The sequence below is a fragment of the Oncorhynchus gorbuscha genome, unplaced genomic scaffold (genome assembly GCF_021184085.1).
Source record: "Oncorhynchus gorbuscha isolate QuinsamMale2020 ecotype Even-year unplaced genomic scaffold, OgorEven_v1.0 Un_scaffold_2356, whole genome shotgun sequence".
Classification (NCBI taxonomy): Eukaryota; Metazoa; Chordata; class Actinopteri; order Salmoniformes; family Salmonidae; genus Oncorhynchus; species Oncorhynchus gorbuscha.
Genome location: NW_025746894.1, coordinates 27,501 through 38,301, shown reverse-complemented (window position 1 = coordinate 38,301; position 10,801 = coordinate 27,501). Strand labels below are relative to the sequence as shown.

The following is a 10,801-nucleotide window of genomic DNA, read 5'->3' as shown; positions in this document are numbered from 1 at the left end:
GTTGAGAAAGAGAGCAACTCTGTTTGTGCTGATCTGTGACCCACTAGCACCTCCCTCGGTAAGAGGGGAATGATGCAACCTCACTTACACACCAGGATACTTTATTGACACACACACACACACACACATACACACACACACACAAAATGTACATGCAAAGGTAGGTTGAATGGTAGTGGTTGTGAAACAGAAGAAACAGAGGTAATGAATCCCCTGTACACAACACTATAACTGATACCACAAGTAGACCAGCAATGATATTATCAAGGGAAGGATGAAAATGTACTCTGAACAAAAATATAAATATAACATGCAACAATTTCAAAGATTTTACTGAGTTACAATTCATATAAGGAAATCAGTCAATTGATATGCATTCATTAGGCCTTCTCATGAATGTGAATACAGATATGCATCTGATGGTCACAGATACCGTAACCCTAGTCTAAACTGTGTCTAAGCAAGGGGAGAGGATCATATCAAAGATCATTTAGCTATTTGATTTCCAATTTAACCCCTTAAGGTATCAAAAATATGTATAAAACAATTATTGGATGAAACATTGAATTTGGCAAAATATCTCCTTTCCATAAACAAATTGAACTGGTACCAGGGACCTTCAGAAGAGTGTTGTGAGGCTTGTGTCCTAGAGAAAAATAGAGAACACCGGTATGTTTGTGAGAGTCTCAGCTGTCCACAGAGTGGTTATATTAGTGTGTAGCCCAAACCATTTTGACACTATAGACAGAAGTTGGCAGAAGAGGCTGTTCCGACGTCAGACGAGTCTTGTGAGGTTTGTGGGCTTCCTTGAGCAAAATGGAGAACACCAGTGTGTTCTTTCAATAGAGTGGTCATAATCATTTGTAGGCGATTCGAACTTTACAGACATTTTTGCGAGAAGACCGATTTTCAGGATGCCTCATTCTCTGACAAACCCCGCTCCAGCTCTGCCACCTTTCACCACAGATGCAGGAGGGATATTGGCGGATGCGGTGGATTGCCTCATGCTCTGACAAACCCCGCTCCAGCTCTGCCACCTTTCACCACAGATGCAGGAGGGATATTGGCGGATGCGGTGGATTGCCTCATGCTCTGACAAACCCCGCTCCAGCTCTGCCACCTTTCACCACAGATGCAGGAGGGGGATATTGGCAGATGCGATGGATTGAGCACTTGCAGAAAAACTGATATCTCTAGCTTAAACAAACAGATTTTGATGGGGATTGTTTTATGTTAATTCGATTTCTTCAAATTGTAGGCTAAGAGTTTTTTTTAAAGGTAGGGGCGTGGATCAGAAAACCAGTCAGTATCTGGTGTGAACACCATTTGCCTCATGCAGAGTGACACATCTCCTTTGCGTAGATTTGATCAGACTGTTCCTTATGGCCTATGGAATGTTGTCCCACTCCTCTTTAATGTCTGTTCGAAGTTGTTGGATATTGGCGGGAACTGGAACACGCTGTCGTGCACGTCCATTCAGAGCATCCCAAACATTCTCAATGGGTGACATGTCTGGTGAGTATGCAGGACATGGAAGCACTGGGACATTTTCAGCTTGCAGGAGTTGTGTACAGATCCTTGCGACATGGGGACGTGTATTATCATGCTGAAACATGAGGTGATGGCGGTGGATGAATGGCACAACAATGGGCTTCAGTGAGGACGACGAGCAAGCAGGTGAGATTCCCAGAGACGATTTCTGACAGTTTGTGCAGAAAATCTTCAGTTGTGCAAACACACAGTTTCATCAGCTGTCCGGGTGGCTGGTCTCAGATGATCCCACAGGTGAAGTGAGGCTCCTGAGCTGGTGTGGTTACACGTGGTCTGCATTTGTGAGGACAGTTGGACGTACTGCCAAATTCTCTAAATCGACGTTTATGGTAGATAAAAGAACATTCAATTATTTGGCAACAGTGCTGGTGGACATTCCTGTAGTCAGCAAGCCAATTGCACCCTCCATCAAAAGTTGAGACATCTGTGGCATTGTGTTGTGTGACTGCACATTTTAAAGTGGCCTTTTATTGTCCCCAGCACAAGGGGCACCTGTGTAATGGTCATGCTGTTTAATCAGCTTCTTGATATGCCCCACCTGTCAGGTAGATGGATTATCTTGGCAAAGGAGAAATGCTCAGTAACAGGGATGTAACCAAATTTGTGCACAAAATTTGAGAGAAATAAGATTTTTGTGCAAATGGAAAATGTCTGGATACTTTTATTTCATTTCATGAAACATGAGACCAACACTTTATATTATATTTTTGTTCAGTATATATGCTACCTGACATATTACAATACAGCTATAGACAAAGACTTTATACAACAACAGTAACATCTACGAAGAACAATATACAAATATCGCACAACTCACTCTGCATGCACACCATCCCACAAGCTCAGAGATATGAGTCCAGCAGTTGTTGTGCAGGACAGAGATGAGCTTGCTGCTCTCTCTGTGACTGCTTGAAGTAGACCGAGGGGGAGGCACGAGTTTGTGATCTGGGACCCAAGCTGACTGCCTGTGATGACCCCACAGTGTCATAAGGCCCCTGGCAACCATGACCCCTAGCAACAAATCGTTGGCCAGGGTCCTAGGTGTGAAGGGCCAGTTTATGACCCCCCTGGCCTGCTTGGTTTCAGTGGGGGAGGACAGCCTACTACAGAAGTTAGAAAGAGAGGGCTGTGAGAGAGCTGTGATATGGTGTGCTAAGAGTCTCTGGCAGGGAATTCGTAACATATTGGTCATATCACTGTATCACTAACTAATCCCCAGGCCTGTTGGACAGAAAGACCCACTCCATCTCAGAGACTTTAAGCATAATTACAGACACAATATGGAAGACTTTCACTGAAATCCCAATCGACCTCTGCCCCTTAGGATATGGAAACATATCACCCATCCAATTAAACAGCAAAGTAAAGCGATTACCATGTTATCCTATATGCACCTTCCAGAACTAAAGGAGTGCCTGGAGGAGAGTTGAGGAGAACTGGAGATTGATTTGGAATTCAGTAAATGTCTACCCACTGGGCAAAAACTGGTTGAATCAACATTGTTTCCATGTCATTTCAACCCCAAAATAAATGTGCTGATGTTGAATCAATGTGGAAAAATCATCAACATACAGTTAGGGCATTTTGTCTGTTTTTCACCCAACTTTTAACCTAAATCCAATGACATAGTGCATTTTTTGACAATAGTTGACAACTCAACCAAATGTCAATCAAAACTAGACGTTCAACTGACATCTGTGCCCAGTGGGTGATTAGTTAGCTGCCTAGCAACTTTGTATACTAAACACCCCCAGGCGCACTGCATCAATTTTTAACATGGTTTGGAGTTTATTCCTGACTATTTTGACAAAGTCTAACTCATTCGAACTCAAAGAGCAGGGCTGTTAACCCAACAGCGTTTCCCGGCTGACAGACCAGCACGACTCCAGCAAGCACTGCAGCTGGGTTCCCATGGTAACAGGCAAAGAGACTAGCAGCACTGTGACTCGGAGCAAAACACCCCACACCAGCCTCCTCCTTTTCCTCCACCTACTTCTTCTTTATCTTCATCTTCTTCTTCTCTGTCCCACTATTGTACTCTCTTTCACTCCTGCGGCTGCATTCACCCGTCTGGGAATCTCCCTTTATTTCCATCCATCTCTGTATGCCTCTCTATCTCCTCCTCCAGTTGACTTGTCCTGACATCTATCTATCCATCTCCATATTTATGTCTTTCTCTCTCTCCCTACAACCCCACCAGGTTTTCATTATTTGTTAATCAATTGAATCATGGCTGGAACAAAGGCCTTCACCCAATGGTATCTCTCCATCAACAGAAGACCTGTGTCCTCACTTTAACTCCTAACTCCAATGAGAGCAAGAGCATTGATGTTTAGGTGCTGTCACCGTGTGGTGAAAAGAGGGCATTACAACAGTATGCAAACGCAGTATTGTCTGTCTCCAACCGTGGCTCTCTTCCAGCTATTTTATTATAGCTCTGAGAGGATGCCCTCCTGTCCTCTCCTCACCCCTCCTGTGCCATCTGTCTGGAAACCCAGTCGCTATGCTCTCAAAACACTTCAGACTGCAGCCGACCGGGACTTTCTTATCTGGGCTCAGCCACAGGGATTCCATTGAATAAATCTTTATTGTCCCTGATGGACAATCCAATGGTAAACGCTAGACTCAAAGCAGGTAGAGACGCAGTTATTCATTTATATATAAACAACTGCAACCTACACATTTTCATTTGTTTATTTTGCACACAGGTAAATATGCTGTAACTAATGTGTATATAATTTATAAATATATGAAATTCTATAAATACATTTGCAGGATAATAAAACATTGTTTTATGTAGATAAAGGAAATATGAGTAAATACAAAAGGTCAGGCTGTGTTATCGGAGTCATTAGCATCCATATAAACACACCTCTCTCTCTCTCTCTCTCTCTCTCTCTCTCTCTCTCTCATACTTAGTGTGTACAGTGTGCATTGAAAATGTACCGTGGAGGCCCACTGTGCTGAAATGCTTTGAAGGTCTGATGGTATCGTATCATGTTGCTCTCATCCTGGCCGTGTTCCTTTGTTTTGTCTCTCTTCACCAGCCTTGTCCAGGTCTTCAGAGACGGAAGGTGCTTCTTTCTGTTGGAAAAACAAGACCTCAACAGGTTAGACTTTCTGTGGTAAAAGACTATGCTTACATAAGTTCTATAAGGGACTTGGCCAGAGGGTCATTCAGTAACATTACATTCATGCTGGAAAGAAGAGGAAGCCTCATATAGATGTAACAACTAGTGATGAGTGAGGAAGGTATAGACTTGGTATAGACTTACCATAGAGTCTGGAGTAGAGGAGCTGGAAGAACAGCCCAGCCACTTCCTGTACTCATCACGTACCTATGATACAATACAACAACAACAACAACACACCAACACTAATTATACACAGACCACACCGTGGAGGGTAGACAGAGGGGAGGTTAAGAACGTGTGGGTGTGTGTGTGGGGGGGGGGGCGTGATTGTGCGTGCTTGTGGTGCAGGTCTACCTCCTTGTTGAAGAGACAGTGAACGATGTAGAGGAAGGTGCCCTGCTGGGAGTTGAGCACGATGAAGAGGTACTTGAAGACCATGGTGGACTGGAACAAGCCCAGCACCCAGGTACAACCCAGGATCACAAACTGTGCCAGGATCTTAAAGATGATCAGTCTGAAAGAGGGAGGGAGGGAAGTGAGGGGGTGAGAGAGGGAGGAGGGAGGTGAGAGTGGAAGGGGGAGAGAGAGAGGAAGGGTGGAGGGAGGGAGATGAGAGAGGGGGATGGTGAGAGAGGGGAGGGAGGAAGGTGAGAGAGGAAGGAAGGTGAGAGAGGGAGAGGAGGTGAGAGTGTGGGAAAGAGAGGGAGGTGAGGGAGGGAGGATGGGAGGGGGAGGGAGGGATGGAGGGATGGAATGGTATAAAAACATCATATGGATTCATATGAGGAGATTAGAATACTAACACTACCACACATTCCCATCGGTATCAACAAACATACACATTACATATGGCATAGTTACTGTATGTTCACAGACATATGTACACACACACCTGGTGTCTTTGGACTGTGAGACATCACTCTTCATGTTAGCCAAGGTAGGTCTCAAACTCCAGATTGTAACGCAGAACAATATCCAGTTCAGCTGTGGAAGAAGCATAAGGAGGTCAGTGTGTGTGTGTGTGTGTGTGTGTGTGTGTGTGTGTGTGTGTGTGTGTGTGTGTGTGTGTGTGTGTGTGTGTGTGTGTGTGTGTGTGTGTGTGTGTGTGTGTGTGTGTGTGTGTGTGTGTGTGTGTGTGTGTGTGTGTGTGTGTGTGTGTGTGTGTGTGCGTGTGTGTGTATGCGTGTGTGTGTGTATTCGTGAGTGCATGTAGATCCACTCACTGCTAGGACAGTACACACTGGCCCTAACACAGCCCAGGTAAAGTATTGTTCTGGCTTCAGCCAGCATCTGAAACACAGAAACAAATGAAAATGTCTTGTAAGTGATTGTTACTGGAAGAGAGATAATATGTGTGTGTGTGTGTGTGTGTGTGTGTGTGTGTGTGTGTGTGTGTGTGTGTGTGTGTGTGTGTGTGTGTGTGTGTGTGTGTGTGTGTGTGTGTGTGTGTGTGTGTGTGTGTGTGTGTGTGTGTGTGTGTGTGTGTGTGTGTGTGTGTGGAAGAGAGATAATGCGTGTGTGTGTGGAAGAGAGATAATGCGTGTGTGTGTGGAATAGAGATAATGTGTGTGTGTGTGTGTGGAATAGAGATAGTGTGTGTGTGTGTGTGTGTGGAAGAGAGATAATGCGTGTGTGTGTGGAATAGAGATAGTGTGTGTGTGTGTGTGTGTGTGTGTGTGTGTGTGTGTGTGTGTGTGTGTGTGTGTGTGTGTGTGTGTGTGTGTGTGTGTGTGTGTGTGTGTGTGTGTGTGTGTGTGTGTGTGTGTGTGTGTGTGTGTGTGTGTGTGTGTGTGTGTGTGAAAGAGAGATAATGCATGTGTGTGGAAGAGAGATCATGTGTGTGCGTATGTTAGTGAAGAGAGATAATGTGTGTGTGTGTTAATGGAGGAGAGATAATGTGTGTGTGTGTGTGTAAAATTTCTACTCACACTTTAGATCCCCCATAGCCGTCACGTTTCACAGCTGCAGACACACCCACGATCACCAGGGGAATGCCATAGCCAATCAGGAAGAGGTATTTCTTCTGGAGGCCTTCCCTCTGGATGACCTGGATCCTAGAGAGTCTCTGGACCAGCAGATAGAGCTGGAGCGCCTCCAGCAGCATCCACAGGAAACTGGCCACTACCAGGAAGTGGAGGAGACCTGCCATGATGGAGCACACCAGCTGGGGACAGAGAGGAAGATGAGATAGATATTAACACATGGACATGCTCACCCGCATGCAGGCACACACACACACACACACACACACACACACACACACACACACACACACACACACACACACACACACACACACACACACACACACACACACACACACACACACACACACACACACACACACACACACACAATGAGAACGAAGAAGACATGTATATACAAATGAAAGTTCTTTCCTAACCCAGCACCTTGTGAGTGAGGTAGGTGTAATCCAATAGCAGCAGCAGATGGGACAGGAAGAGGCAGAGGCAGAGGTGGAGGCGGGCTGTGTTGTTGATCTTAGGGTTCCAGCTACACAGCAGGAAGGTGAGGATGGCCAGAGCAAAGAAGACCAGGCCCACGATCACACACATTCTGTTCACCCACTCTAGGAAGGGATTGTCCTCTGACACAGTCTGGAAGGATGGAGACACACACAATTAAGCATGAACACACATACTAATGTGTGCACCAGAACACAAACACACACACAATCACAACCCACACAAACACAGAGCCTGTACCTCTCCTGTCTGCATGATGAGGGCAAAGGTGGAGAGGTGAGAGCAGCTACACACTGTGTAGTTCTCATCAGAGAACACAACCCAACAGCCGTTCACTGACCAATGCCTCCCCTTGGTTCCATTCTCATATTCCATTCCTCTGTCCTCCCAGTACACACAGGTAATCAGGCCAGGCTCAGCCAACCTCTGAGAGAGAGAGAGAGAGAGAGAGAGAGAGAGAGAGAGAGAGAGAGAGAGAGAGAGAGAGAGAGAGAGAGAGAGAGAGAGAGAGAGAGAGAGAGAGAGAGAGAGAGAGAGAGAGAGAGAGAGAGAGAGAGACCGAGAGAGAGAGAGAGAGAGAGAGAGAGAGAGAGAGAGAGAGAGAGAGAGAGAGAGAGAGAGAGAGAGAGAGAGAGAGAGAGAGAGAGAGAGAGAGAGAGAGAGAGAGAGATGTTTAAATACTGACAGTATGCTATGAGGGATGGAGGGGTGTATAGACTGACACAGATGGGGAGAGACGGAAAAGAAGGGAGATAAACAGATTAAGGGAGAGTGAATAACCAGCACAGACCAGCAACATCAACACAGCACCTCAACTGATGGACAGAAAGAGAGAGAGTTCATAAACAAGTTATTAAAGTCAATCAATTAAAACAATTGTACACCTCTGTGAGCTGATTTATCATCAGGGTTTTAAAATGCCCTAGTGGCACCAGGGAATTTAACAGGGACCAGCCAACCCTTTGATACAGGATGCAGTGGTGAGTATTAAAACTCTCACCAGTAATAAAATGAATGGCACTGTGTCCCCATTAATGAACGGCATCCAAAGATGTAAGAGTAGTGGCTGCTGCCATCTGGTAAATGGTGTCACCATAACCAAGAACTGGCAGAACAGTTGACTGAACAATCAGTCAGACAGGCAGACAGACAGACAGACAGACAGGCAGGCAGGCAGGCAGACAGACAGACAGACAGGCAGGCAGACAGGCAGGCAGGCAGGCAGGCAGGCAGGCAGGCAGGCAGACAGGCAGGCAGGCAGGCAGGCAGGCAGGCAGGCAGGCAGGCAGGCAGGCAGGCAGGCAGGCAGACAGACAGACAGGCAGGCAGGCAGGCAGGCAGGCAGGCAGGCAGGCAGACAGACAGACAGACAGACAGACAGACAGACAGACAGACAGACAGACAGACAGACAGACAGACAGACAGACAGACAGACAGACAGACAGACAGACAGACAGACAGACAGACAGACAGACAGACAGACCCTCTTGTGGCTCATGGTGAAGTTGACAGGCTCAGAGAGCTGGGTGTGGTTGATCTTGGGCAGTGTGGCGGTGATGACATCAGACAACATCTCTGTGTGGTTTTCTGTCTGCAAGAAGCTAGCACCCAGAAGGCTCTCCATCCCACTGACTGTCAGGAATACTGCTGATGCTGTACCTAGGGAAACAGAGTAGGGGGCTGTCGTCAAATAGCACTCAGAACCTTCATCATCATCACCAACAACACCATCATCGTCATCACCACCATCATCATTTACATTTACATTTACATTTAAGTCATTTAGCAGACGCTCTTATCCAGAGCGACTTACGAACAGATATCATTATCATCCGTATGATTCCCAATAGAGTCATCGTCATGGTGATATTCTTCACTGTGATCTTAATCACCACTATGCTGCTGTGTTTGGTCTATCTCACCATTATTGTTTCTGGCCAGAGCCTTTAGGTTGATGTCCATGGTGTTTCCCCTGGCTGAGAGGGAAGAGGTGTCTGTACTGTTGGCCTCCATTACCTGCAGACTAATGTCTAACATACACATTTACAGTACAAGTATTATTTAACATGGGGAGAATGAGGGAGAGATTATGTGTGTGTGAGACACTAATGTCTGACACAGATACCAGTAATACTTCAACTTTTACTGACAAGGAAATAAACTAAAGCAATACTGCATTACTGCAGGGGTGGAGAGAGATGGAAAGGTGGTAGGGGCTGTATGTAGGTCCAGACTGCATAATGGTTCTTCTTACCCAGCTCAGGTGTGTGTATGGTTTTGTTGACCTGGCCCTGAGAAGGGTCCACTAAGGCATTCACCAGGAGCACTGAGATCTTCAGGACCACACTGCCAGACTCCCCACCATCCTTTCCAGCCCCACTCCACCCCTGACCTGTACTGGCCTGCTGCGCTGAGATGGTTCCCGCTCCTGACACCCTCTATGGAAATGGATAGATCGATGAATTCGTGGAGGAATTCATTCATGAATGAGAACGGTTACATGCACACAATAACGAGATTATTGTGGATAGTCAGGTTATTATAATAGTTTGTTTAAAACGTTTGCATGCTTTGCAAGAAGAACGATTTCCTTATAATCCTGTTTACACTGACACATCTGAGATCAGGCTACTTTTGATAAATGCCAGAAATCGCCAATTCAATAAATAATTCTAACACGGTGACCATGTTATTTTTGAGAAGACTATTTGATTCAGAGTTCGGACATAAAAGTTTCTATGCGAAAAATATTTATAAGACACATACAGTTTTTGCGAACTTCACTCGCGCATTAGATAGAAACGTGCGGTACCCGGTGCTGGCACAGATCAAATACATCGCTGGAACGCCGATGAAGATAAGCAGAACTCGGCCATTATCAGTTTAATATTGAATTCTTAGGGTGCATGTAAAGTTACTCAATGATAAACATACTGCCTTGACTAAGACAAACTAACTCTACTCCGATTATTATTATTTAAAACATGAGACAGAGTTGGAAGGGGGCATTACCAGGGCTGTCGAGAGGCTGTTTGTCACTGACTGAGGAAAAAAGAAAATGGGAGAGAAAGAAGGGAGAGAGGAACGGGGGAGAGATACAATGACATTGGTTAGTTAGCATGTGGAGACATTAAACAGGACCCTCTGGGTAGGGAATAGAGCTATGTACTGAAACCTGACCCATTTCCAAATGATCCACTAAGTGGCGCCAGAAATCAACGAACGAGCATGTCAGTAGCCGTTTGTCTCAAGCGTCTCAGAGTAAGTGTTGATTAAGGATCAGTTGAAACTTTAAGATCACATGAACAAAATGATATGAACAGGGGGAACCTGATCCTGGATCAGCACTCCTACTCTGGCAGATTTGATACATATGGCTCAAGATCTACAGAAGTGTTTAGAATAGATAGTGAGAGCTATGGGTTGTTAATTTGTATTTTTTAACCTTTATTTAACTAGGAAAGTTAGTTAAGAACAAATGTGTATTTACTATGATGGCCAAACCCTCCTCTAACCCAGACGACACTGGGCCAATTGTGCGCCACCCAGTTTCTGGACAGGACTCGTCTACCAGATGTAAAGGTTGCTGTACTGACCCCCTCTGGTAGGACAATGTCAGGGTTCTCCATC

At 45.6% G+C, this 10,801-nt stretch overlaps 1 protein-coding gene across 1 annotated transcript in view; it reads right to left on the bottom strand.

The window, feature by feature from the left end:
* Nucleotides 1-3,146: 3,146 nt before the first annotated feature.
* LOC124025697 (adhesion G protein-coupled receptor E1-like) overlaps nucleotides 3,147-10,801 on the bottom strand; it is a 7,847-nt gene continuing 192 nt past the window's right edge. Inside the window, exons 2-13 of the mRNA XM_046339036.1 lie at nucleotides 10,768-10,801; nucleotides 9,426-9,609; nucleotides 9,094-9,201; nucleotides 8,655-8,830; nucleotides 7,412-7,597; nucleotides 7,097-7,303; nucleotides 6,614-6,849; nucleotides 5,909-5,975; nucleotides 5,578-5,669; nucleotides 5,040-5,199; nucleotides 4,827-4,889; nucleotides 3,147-4,635 (exon numbers count right to left, since the gene is read on the bottom strand). The exon at nucleotides 10,768-10,801 is cut by the window's right edge and continues 47 nt beyond it. Of these exons, the coding sequence (XP_046194992.1) occupies nucleotides 4,558-4,635; nucleotides 4,827-4,889; nucleotides 5,040-5,199; nucleotides 5,578-5,669; nucleotides 5,909-5,975; nucleotides 6,614-6,849; nucleotides 7,097-7,303; nucleotides 7,412-7,597; nucleotides 8,655-8,830; nucleotides 9,094-9,201; nucleotides 9,426-9,609; nucleotides 10,768-10,801 (1,591 nt within the window). The 3' untranslated portion in view covers nucleotides 3,147-4,557. The remainder of the gene's footprint in view (nucleotides 4,636-4,826; nucleotides 4,890-5,039; nucleotides 5,200-5,577; nucleotides 5,670-5,908; nucleotides 5,976-6,613; nucleotides 6,850-7,096; nucleotides 7,304-7,411; nucleotides 7,598-8,654; nucleotides 8,831-9,093; nucleotides 9,202-9,425; nucleotides 9,610-10,767) is intronic.